We start from the raw sequence: 12,187 nt of genomic DNA on the forward strand, positions 1-12,187 counted from the left end.
TTGAAACAAGCGTCTCGTAGCTGGAATCTTTGCTTCCATGAGAAAGTCAAAGAATTTGATTTCTCTAGGAGTGAAGATGATTCATGTGTGTATGTCAAGGCTAGTGGGAGTATAGTAAACTTTCTAGTATTGTATGTTGATGACATAATCCTTATAGGAAACGACATTTGTCTTGGCTTGGAAAATGTTTTGCTATGAAGGATTTAGGGGAGGCAACCTATATTCTTGGGATAAGAATCATAAGGGATAGAAAGAAAAGACTAATTGGTCTTAGTCAAATTACATACTTGGATAAGGTACTAAAACGTTTTGTATGGAAAATTCCAAGAAGGAAGAGCTACCTATTCAAAGTAATGCCAAGTTAAGTAAGAATCATATCCCTAGTACAGATGAAGATATATCAGAAATGAGTCGAGTCCCATATGCTTCGGCTGTAGGATCGACCATGTATGCTATGACATGTACTGGCCTTGATGTGTCTTTTGCTTTAAGCATGATCAATCGCTTTCAGGGAAATCCTGGCAAAGATCATTGGACATCAGTGAAAAAAATTCTCAAGTATTTGAGAAGGACAAAGGATCTGATTATATTCCTTGGTGGCAGTGATACAATGAGGATAAGTGGGTATAGTGACACCCACTTTAAAAAAGATAGAGACAATCTTCGTTATCAATCTGGCTGGGTGTTTCTATTAAATGAAGGAGCTGTTACTTGGAAACGTTTGAAGCAGGATAAGGTGGCTGATTCTACTTGTGAATTAGAGTACATAGCAGCACGTGAAGCATTAAAGGAAGCGGTTTGGCTGAAGAACTTCATCGGTGATCTCGGAGTAGTTCTGACCATTCAGGAGCCAATGGAATTTCTTGTGATAATGAAGCATTAATGTAACTTTTCATGACTTTTTCCTGATTGTTTTTCCTTGCAAGTTTTTCGAGGTTTCATTTTTGGCACACATCAAGGGGGATTTTTGTAAAGATCAATCCTCGGGCGCTTCTCACCCTTAATGGGTTTAATAATCATTTTTTGATTATAAAAGGGGGGAGAATGAAGAGTGGGTATTCGAAGCTTCGGGTATTCATTTGCGGATTTGAAGACCGATATCATTTTGAGGGGGAGTTTGGTCTTGATCGTGTGAGCTCGTTGGATATTGAAGCCAGGACATCCAATCCTAACTTTGAGGGGGAGAATGTTAGTGTAACATCCTGTTATTTTCTACTTGTAAAGTCAACCCTAGTCAACCAAAGTCAAACTTGGGTCAACTAAAATCCCCTTTATTGTTTGGATTTCTACTAAGGTTAGAATAATACTTTTTACATGTTGAAAACCTTAGAATATTTGTGGTAGAATTTAGAAGGAAAACGCTTGAAAAACCGAGAAACTTCGCATCCTCTTTCCTTCTTTCTTTCTTCTCTTCGGATCACAAACATGACCGCAAACCTCGCATGGCCGTGAACTGTTTGCTGTCTTCGGGCCGTGAACAGTGAACCGCCTTCGGACCGTGAACCGAATCCGTGATCATGCTTCGGGCCGCATACGAGGTTCACGGCCGTGAACCACTTCGGACCATGAACCCCTTCCATATATATATATATATATATATATATATATATATATATATATATATATATATATATATATATATATATATATATATATATATATATATATATATATATATATATATATATATATATATATATATATTCGACTGATTTAATTCATTTCTACACTTTCAAACGAAAATCCAACCCTTTTCTCTCAAGTATCATCAGCCAAGAACATCCTCTCTCCTCAAGAACATGCTAAACTTATCCTTTCTCATCATATTCATGCGATAATCACTAGTTCTTCATAGGATCTAACAGGTATCATTTCTTAATCTTGTTATCATTTCAAAAACATCCTTCAATCTTCTTATACTAGACTGAAACCCGTTAATTTCACTAGTTTTCACGAAGAACACATGAAGAACACGAAGAACACGCGACCGAAAACCTTTGAATCTTCTTAGAAACTTGCTTAGGACCTTCAGGTGTTCTTCATTCATCAAGAACATGGGCCGTGAACACCCATCTGGGCCGTGAACCCTTCTTGAACCGTGAACCCTTCTTAGGTCGTGAACACATATCAACCTTCCATTTTTTGATTCTAACACTTCTTTGGTAAGTGTTTCTTACACCATAGACTGTTTCCTATACACCTTTATGATTATGAACACTAAATGTATACATATTTATATCATAATATGCTAAATAGGACTCGTTTGTGCTTCAGGATTTCACTCGAGAAACTTGCCATCCTAAATCAAAACTTCAATCAAATCACTCACGAAAGGTGAGTTCATACCCCTACATTTTTATGATTTTTAACTGTTTTAGGGGGGAATACCAGTTGAACACAATTAAAATTGTGTTAATATCTAAAATACTATTAAATGTTTTTAAAGTTTTTAAATTGTTATAATTATTAAAAATTACATATTTATATATGTGTAAATTATACAATTTGGATTCAAAAGATTTAGAATATATAATTTGACTCCATTTCCTGTTCCTTGTTTGGTTGTGAGCTTGGAGTAAAGTTATATAATCGAAGGTCTAATTAATCACAATTATATAAATATTACATTTATATAAATATAAAAGGGTTTTCAAACTGTTTGGTAGTATTTGGTACAAACAGTGAACTTCCTGGAATAACAATATTACCGATTCTTACCACAGTTAAACTATAATAGGTATAGTTTAAAGAACTCATTCGTCGGTACTTAACGGAAAACGAGTAGAAAACAGTTTTCAGAAAACAACCATATAAACTACATCTTATATAGATTATGAAACTGACCTACTGAGTATTTATTACATAGTAACTTGTTATTATTCTATACATAATCATCAATATAGCATTTGTGAGGCAACCTTCATGTACTTTTATAAGTATCCCAAAAGTCCTAAAATTACAACCAGAGTCTCCTTGAGGGAGAGCGCGACACTTGTGTATAGATCTATACGGGACTGACAATCCCGCACCAGAGTTGCTTGCAATAGCTAGGTCGGCAGACATGTGGTGACAAATGTCCTACCGATTGTGACGCCTGAAGAACGTCGTGTTCAGGCGATCCTTGGTCACCAAGTATGGTTATGATAACTCACATTTTGATATTGAATAAAATGATTAGTGTATGATTAAGTAAAACTTCACATAGTTTTATCTTTATAAAACTATAATACAATATTTTACCAGTTTAAATACGAAAATACTATTTTCGTATTGGAAAACGCCTTTTCTTTATGGTTTTATGTAAACTATAATACAGTATACCACTTAAGAACCAGAAACTTTCACCCCTTTTGCTTACCGTATAATACATTAGAAAATATAGGATTTTCTAGGAAAAATGTATTTACTTTATTAAAGAACGAGAAAACGGATTTGAGTTATAAACATTCTTATGAACTCACCAACTTAATTGTTGACACTTTTCCAAAACTACTTGTATTCTCAGGGAAACAGTAATACAAGTACACCACCGCTTTTGAGAAGATGGAGCTCTTTATACTTATGTCTTTTGAACTTATACTTTTGGTGTTATGAACATTATGTTTTGAGCACAATTGTCAAACTTATAACTTTGTAAATACAATGGTTGTTGTTGTACTTTGATTACTATTATGCATTGTTGTGATACTATACATGAAGTCCTCCACCCCCGAATGTTTCCGTCGTTCTGGATTGGGGGTGTGACAGTTAGGGTGCAAAGTTCTCCTTGGATGTGGCTTACCCTCTTGTATGTGTAAATGGGTTGAGTCTTTCCTATAATTAGGAAGTAAATGACTCCCATTATGTAATGTTCATTTGGAGAGATTAGTTTTAGAGAGAGAAATAGAAAACCCATTTGTACTCTTTCTAACAAACTAATGAGAGCTTGAAACAAGATTTATTTACTCCTTGTGTTTATGACTTGTATGATGATTCACTAGATCTTTCATATTCCGCAATTGTCATCATAATCAACACCAATACAATTGGTATCAAAGCTCTTAATTCTCACTATAGTGTTTACTTGAATTATTAACAAAGTCCTTTTGGGTTGCCCTCAAACCTGGTAATTGAATAGGATGACTTTTAGAGAGAGACTGATTTATTGATTTTTTATATTATTAATAAAAAACAATAAATGAATGAATTATTTGGAATTAATTAAGAATTAATCATAAATTATTTGGAATTAATTGGATTAATTAATAATACAAGGATCTAAGATGGAATTGTTTAATAGTTGAACAAAAGGGTTCCAGAACCTTCCCCATAGAGGTGGATGGTTTTGGGGTGATTCTAGGGTTCTAGAATATCCCTTGGAGATGATTAGGAAACCAGATAATTACGTGATTTAAGATATTATTATTTTAATCAAGTAAGGGTTATCCATGGTTTCCCAATCAGCTATATATGGGGACCATTAGCCTCTAAATTTTGGCAATCACTCCAATAGCTAAGAGAATAACCAAAATTTTGTCCCTCCCCTCTCTTTTCTTCAAGTTTCCTACTTGCTAGGTTTGGTTGTGAACCATCAGAGGCACGATATTTCTGGTGCTAGCTTCCAAGAGCTTTTCAAGAAGGATTGCTTGATTGTTTACTACAACAATCAAAAGGTATGTAATCTTCTTCTATGAATTTTGAAATTAGCTAGGGATATAGGGTTCTTGTTGTTAAATAGAATGTTACTTCAATAGTGTTATGACTAGATTAAATAGGTTGCATGTACCCTTAAGTGTATAAGGATTTATCTGCGTTAATGCATGTAAAACCCACCATGGTTTTCAGCCAGAGGACTGAGTGCTTATACCCTTGGACAAAGCCTCCTTTCTGGAACCCCCGCTGGGAAAGGTCGGAGTCTTTATCAGGACCTTTGATGCCGGCTATCGGCTTCGGACTATTGACTTTCTCGACGAGGTGCTTCGCAAAAATGGAGTCATTGTTTACGACCTTACCCCTAATGCTGTAAACAAGGTTATCGATTTCGAGATGTTTTTTTTTTATATCAAGGTTTTATTCCAAGCCTCTTGTTGTTCAAGAATTTCTTTCGCTTTTCTATTGTCGATGATAAATTTACCTTCTAGGCCCGGAAGAATGTTCATGTCCTTGTGCTTGGTGGGAAGAGCAGCCCGAAGAACTGGAAAAATCATTGGTTTTAGGTGGACAGTTCTCGAGTTGGAGCACCCTATTTTCGGACTAAAACAACTTCTGATAGCACACCCAAGCTACTTTTCCGGGATCAAGAAACTGTTCATCTTCTGTAAAGGTTTATTGTTGCTCTCGAGGAATTCCCTGAGTACATTCTTGTTGGAGCAGGGATGAGCATTTGGCGCCATCAAGATATTCCTGAGTTTATTGTCATCAATGGAGGTAAGTTTTTCCGTTTCTTTCTTTTGAATTTCCTATTTTTGTTCTCATTCCTTTTCCCTTCCTTCACCCCCCCTTTTTTAGAGATAAAAGACGATGTTTATCTTTCAGGGGAGGAGCGGGTGCTTTCTTTCTCTGATGTGCTTGGGAAGAATTCAAAGGAGACTTGCAGTTTCATCCAATCGCTCTACGCGATAGCCTTCCCCCTCCTAGCCAGAAATTTGCTTAAGGATTCACTACTCCTACTATTTCGGTGCCTTCGCAACTGACTCCTACGGGCGAAACGCCTTCGTTTGGCAATCTACCCGGCGTACCTCTCGTTGTACTTCCTCCTCCCGTCCCATCCAAGGGATTGGAGCATGTAGAAGATAACAAAGAATGGATTATGGCGGGCGCGACGTCCCGTGTGACGAGGAAGAGAGGGTTTTTGAGTATTGCTGCTCTTTCTGACGCGACGAAAAGGAAAACCATTTGTGACCGCTGCCGCCGACGCAAACTTGCCACCAACTTCGTCGCCACTTTGCTGCCTTCTAGTGAAGAGGTAATATGTATCCTTTTTTACGACATACACCATTCCGAAGGGATAAAATGGGAGTCTAAACAGCCCATTATGAACAAGGATTCCATCGAAGATGGCCCGACAGGGGCACTGCTGGTCCACCGAGGCAAATCTCCTACTGCTTTGGAGACATCTGACTATGATGATCTTATTTCCAGTTTCGAAGGCAAGAATATTTCTTCCAACAATCTTTTCATCCCTAAATGGAACCTCACTGATGAATCCTGTCTCGCCCAACAAGAGGTTTCCATGAGTTCTCACGTCCTGTTTTTCCTTAGGGAACTGTTTCTGAGATGGAAGCCTTTACTGATGATCAAACAATTGATTTCATGGAATTTGCTTCTACTCAAATTTCCTTTTTCACCGCATTCGGAGGCTTAAAAGTGTGGCTGTCAAGCTTCATGCGAATGAGAGGGGTCTTAAACAACGCATTGCTTCTTTGGAATCTTTGGTGGAGTCTTCTCGCTAATAATTGGAGTTGCTGGCTAGCGAGAAAATAACCCTTGAGGAGCGTTGTGCTCATGTGGACGCGAAGATCGATGACACCGTCCAACAGAATGATGCCTTGAGCATCCGAGTGGAGAGTTTGGAGAGAAAATTGTTAGATAAAGAAAAATTGTTGCCCGATCATGAGGCGAAGCTGTCCCGCCTTGAGAATAACCTGAAATGACTTGTCAATTATGGAGTTGTTAGGATTGTTGAATAAGTTATCGAACTTCTAGATTTTTTACAGGGTGTGGGCCGCATCAATAATATGTTCTTTACTGTTGGTGAGGAGTCTAGTAGAGAGATGTTGCATAAGGTGGGGGTTGATGGAATGTTTGATCCTAACGCTGCTAGTTCCACCTTGAGCCATTCAGGGGGGGATGGTTGATGCGATTGAATCGTTCATCTCTTGTGATTATGCTTCCATGAAGAAGTTGGGCTCCTGGATATCGACAACGTTCGCCGACTGTGTGCGGATGACGATTATGAAGGAGAAGGCCCTAGCAGCAATGCCAAGATCACTAGCTTGGATGGAAAAGCTGGTAAATGAATGATCCTTCTTACTTTTGGGGTTTGTCCCTGTTTTTCTGCCCTAAATGGGCGTGAATAAATATTTTGCTCTTTTTTTAGCCCTGTGTGGATTTGGCTTGCCAGGTTTTGGCGTGTAACAGAACTATCACTTCCTTCCCTTATTTTTCTATGTGTGCTAAGATATGTGTTTGTTTAATATTTTTCTCTTTATTTTGTATACTTATCTCTTGCTGGATTAATGTTCTAAACCTTTGTATAATTGGGTTAGGTCCCTAACCGCCATATAGAGCTGAGTGTTCGTGCCTCTTTTTTTATAAAGGTTACAATCCTTTTAGTTAAGACAGGGCTACACTACTTGCCCGTATGTGGATTTAGGTGTTTGAACCATACAACTCTTTATTGGAAAAGGTTTTAATTCTTTAAGCCAAAGCAAGACTAAACTGTTTGCTATTATATGGAGTTGGGTATTTAAACCATGAAACTCTTTCTTGGGAAAGGTTGTAATCCTTTAAGCTAAAACAAGACTAAAATGCTTGCTATTACACGAAGTTGGGTATTTGAACCATGCAACTCTTTCTTGGCAAAGGTTGTAATCCTTTAAACCAAAGCAAGAGTAAGCTGCTTGCTATTATACGACATTGGGTATTTCAACCATGCAAATCTTTCTTGATAAAGGTTGTAATCCTTTAAGCCAAAGCAAGACTAAGCTGCTTGTTGTTATACGAAGTTGGGTATTTGAACCATGCAAATCTTTCTTGGAAAAGGTTTCAATCCTTTAAGCCAAAGCAAGGCTAAACTACTTGCTATTATACGGAGTTGGATATTTGAACCATTCAAATCTTTCTTGGAAAAGGTTGTAATCCTTTGAACCAAAATAGTAATGGAAAAGGAGAGTTATAATATGAGTAAAACAATTACCTAGGGTGATCATCCCTAGGCATTTTTGACTTATTACTAATCAATTTATTACAAAGGAAAAACGACACTATTGGCTCTTTGGCTTCTTCACATCGTTTCTCCTCCCCCTTTCTCTTTTTTTCTTATACAAAAACGTTCCTCAAGTGCTGGATGTGCCCTGTTATTGGTATGGCTCGTCCCTCCATTGTTACCAATTCGTAGGAACCGTTACGGTGGGCGGTGTTTATCATGTATGGGCCTCCCCATGTTGGACCTAACTTTCCCCCTGGCTCGCTGTGGCTGACCTCATTCTCCCTTAGGACAAAGTCTCCAACTTTCATGTCTCGCCCTTGCATTCGTTTGTTATAGTAGTTTTCCACATGAAACTTATACGCTGCTTGGTTCAATTGGGCTTTCTCTCGTTTTTCGTCAAGTAGTTCCAAATTGTGGCGCAAGTCTTTATCTAATGCTTTCTAGCCAAACCCTATTGTGTATATTGACCCCATGAGTAACTCGGGCGGTAACACTGCTTTTGTGTTGTAAACAAGATTGAAAGGTGTCTCTTTTGTGCTGGTTCGTGGTGTCATTCTATAGGACGCCCAGTTACCATTGGCTTTTCTCAAGCGTTTCTTGATCCCATTCACTAGCGTCTTGTTGGACACTTCTGTCTACCCATTCGCCTGCGAGTGGGCTACTGAGGTAAAGCGTTGCTGTCTTGACACCATCCTCGAAATTGATTCTTAGCAAAATGTAACCCCTTGTCGCTGATCAAGGTTTTAGGGGTTCCGAAGCGTGTCAATATATTTTTCCACCTAAACTTAATCATGGCTCTCCCTGTAATGTTCGTGGCGGGCTTCGCCTCGATCCACTTTGTAAAATTGTCAACAACAACCACTAGAAACTTGATCCTTCCCGGGGCTTCTGGGAATGGTCCTACAATATCGATACCCCACTGGTGGAACGGCCAGGGGATAAAAATATTTGTCAGTGATGTGGATGGCAACCATTGCGTTGGAGAAAAGGTTTGACATTCTACACATTTCCTCGTTATTTCTTCCGCTTCTTTGTGCATGGTTGGCTAGTAGAAGCCCATGTGTAATACCTTGGCAGTTAAGGTCCTTTCCCCTTCATGTGCCCTTATTTCTCCTTTGGGTGCTTCTGTTATGATATCGACTCCCTCCAGTTATGTTATGCAACGTAACCATGACATTAGATCTAGATATCCTCTTTTGTATAACTGCTCATTTTTAATGATAAACTGGGAAGCTTTGATTTTTACTTTACGTGATTCATTCGGCAACAAGTTGTGCAACATATAATCATATAAGGGAGTTATCCAGCCTTTGTTTTCTGTCGTGATGGTGTCCACTTTTGTCTCGTCTATGCTTCTTGTTTTTAATATTTCCACCAACACTTTTTTGGATAAGTAGTTGTACGTTGTAGCTACCAATTTCCTAAGTGCATCTGCTCTCTTGTTCTCACTTCTTTTGACTTGCTCTATCTTCAAAGTGTCAAAATATACCATCATCTCGTTTACTGTTGTCATGTATTTCTTCATTCTAGGATTCTTAGTATTGTATACTTCGTTTATTTGGTCAGTGACTAACATTGAGTCAGTCCTAACTTTAAACTTTTTTGCTCCCACTCTACGTGCCAATTTTAATCCGGCTAGAAACGCTTCGTACTCAGCTTTGTTGTTTATAGTTTCAAGTTCGAACCATAACACATAGGTTATCTCATTTCCTTCAGGGTCGGTAAGTATGAGGCCCGCTCCAGAACCTTCCCTGCTGGCTCACCATCGGTGTACAACGTCCATGCTGAATTATTCTCCATGGCCTCTAATATGTCATCTTGTTGCATGGTGGTTATGTTACACTCTTTGTCTGGAACCTCTGTTAAGAAGTCTTCCAAGGCATGTCCTTTTATACTTGTTCTGGAGTGATATTCTATGTCTGGCAGCATAAACTAATGTCAGTATAACTTTTCCGATCGTGGGGTAATTTAATTCTCCCTCTTGCAGTGCTCTGCTGAAAAAGTATATGGGAAGTTGTTTGCTCTATCTTTCCACTGTAAGCACCACTGATATCTCGTCCGTTGTTGTGGATAGATACATCGACAAGATTTCTCCTGGAATAGGGCTTGCCAATGTCAGGACTTGTCGGAGGGATTTTTTCAGTTCTTGCAAAGCATGTTTAGCCTCGCGAGTCCAGCTAAAGTTACGCATGTCGATGCATCCTTTCAACGTCTGGAGTAGCGGCATCACTTTATCCGCCGACCGTGCTATGAACCACCCCAGAGCCATGATTTTTCCATTCAGGGCATACATCTCCTTTAAACTCCATGGCTCTGTCGTTTCTAGCAGGTCAGTGACCTTTTATGGATTTGGTTGGAATCCCTCTCTTGTTATGTAGTATCCTAATAACTTTCCCTCTCGTACTTCCAATGTGCATTTTATTGGGTTTAATTTCATTTGTGCCTTCTTTAGGGTTTGGAGGCTTTCTTCAATGTCTTGTAGTAACTTTTGGTCATTTTGGCTTTTGATGACCATGTCATCAACGTATACCTCTACATTTCTTCCAATCTGATCTTTAAATACTTTGTCGATAAGTCGTTGGTAGCAAAATGTTATTTGATCATTGTAAAACTCTGTCTTTTCCTCGTCTTCTTTTTTCATCAACACTTGTTGATAGCCTTTATATGCATCGAGAAAACACTTCCATTTGAACACTTGCAATGACTCCACTTGCTGGTCTATCTCCGGCAGTGGGTAGGAGTGCTTGGGACAGGCTTTGTTCAAGTATTAATTATCTATGCATATCTGCTAGCTTCCATCACTTTTTCTAACAATAACTGGATTGGCTATCCATACACCAGCTTTGCTACTTCCAAGTTAATTGCTTTGTTCCTCTCGCTCGTCTGGCCTCACTTTTTCTGTTTTATCGGGCCTGCTCCTGGCTGTAAGTTAAGCCCGTTTTTTATTACCTTTCTATCTATCCCTACCATATCTGCTGGTTTCCATGCGAATACATGTTTGTATTTTTTCAACAGAATCACCAACTTTCCCCTTATATCCGGAGGAAGCTCTGTGCCAATTCGTATTTTCTGTTCCGAAAAACTATCGTTGACCGCTTTTTTTCCCTTTAGAGTCTCGTTGCACTTTCACTTTCCCCCTGGCTATCTCTGTTCCCTCCATGATTTGGTAGCACCGGTGCCTCGAACGAGTCTCTGTCATCACTATTGTTGGCTCATCTGGTGTATTAAATTTAACTAGCCCATGTATTGTCGATGATATGGCTCTGAAGCGTAATAGGGCTGTTCTCCCCAAGATGGTGTTATGCTCTTTCATGTGGCGTACTGCCACGAATTCTATCAGGACCGTCTTTTTCCTCCTATCATCTTGGCAGTATAAGGATAAGGGTAGTTGTATTATTCCCAGCGGCCGTGTGCTGTGTCCCGTAAATCCTGTCAATCTTCCCACTTTCGGGCGCAAGTGCATCCTCCATTCTTGAGTCAATTGTGTGAAACAATGTTTGTATATTATATCAGTCGAACTACCCATATCAACAGATACCCTGTGAATTGTGGAACTGCGGATGCGAGCTTGTTCCTGACCAGATCTTCTGTGTCGTGACTATTTGTGCTTCTTTGTTGTTATGCCCTGATGGTAAAGATTTCTTGGGTTTTCTCTTGGGGTTGCTTTTCACCTATCTGCTGCCGTTGCACATTTCTCTTTTCCTCCCATTCGATCCTAAGAGTCCGTGCCACTTCCCTCAGGCCCCCTTTTAGATTCTTCTCGTCCATTTCTCTTCGTAATGAAGTACAGTCACCTACATTGTGTTGTGCAGTTCGATGGTATTCATAATATTTTGTTTTCCGCCTGCTATTCTTTTCCTGCCGCTTTTCAGCCACTGTATATACTTCTGGATGCCTAGTCCTCCTATTATCTCGGTGATACGACTTGTATCATCTCAACTGTCTATTTGTCTGGTAGGGTTGTCTTGTCTGCCTTGTTGGGCTGTAATTGTTCTGTTTTTCGGTTTGTTGGTATTTAGTGGCAGTCAAGGCGTCGAAGTATGCTTATTTGTCTGCTATAACTTCCTCCTGTTGTATATATTTTTCGACTCTTTCTTTCAGCTCATGCCTAGTCTGAGGAGTTCTTCCTAAATTTTTTTTTGACAATTCACCCGGAGCAAGCCCCATGTGAATGCGTTGGTGACCATTTCTTCGTCTTGTCCAGGGTGTCGAGGGTCTCTTTGGTGAACCTTTTAAAGTATTCCTTTACTGTTTCTCCTTCCGTTTTCTTACATCCGA

The 12,187-nt window shown here is 39.1% G+C and overlaps 1 protein-coding gene across 1 annotated transcript; it reads left to right on the forward strand.

The window, feature by feature from the left end:
* Window positions 1-445: 445 nt before the first annotated feature.
* LOC145113523 (secreted RxLR effector protein 161-like) lies at window positions 446-883 on the forward strand. Its single transcript, XM_079049596.1, has one exon. The coding sequence runs from the start codon at window positions 446-448 to the stop codon at window positions 881-883; it is 438 nt and encodes a 145-aa protein (XP_078905722.1).
* Window positions 884-12,187: the final 11,304 nt, after the last annotated feature.

Source organism: Lactuca virosa, chromosome 5, assembly GCF_052849685.1.
Source record: "Lactuca virosa cultivar CGN04683 chromosome 5, Lactuca_virosa_CGN04683_v6, whole genome shotgun sequence".
In the NCBI taxonomy this organism is placed as follows: domain Eukaryota; kingdom Viridiplantae; phylum Streptophyta; class Magnoliopsida; order Asterales; family Asteraceae; genus Lactuca; species Lactuca virosa.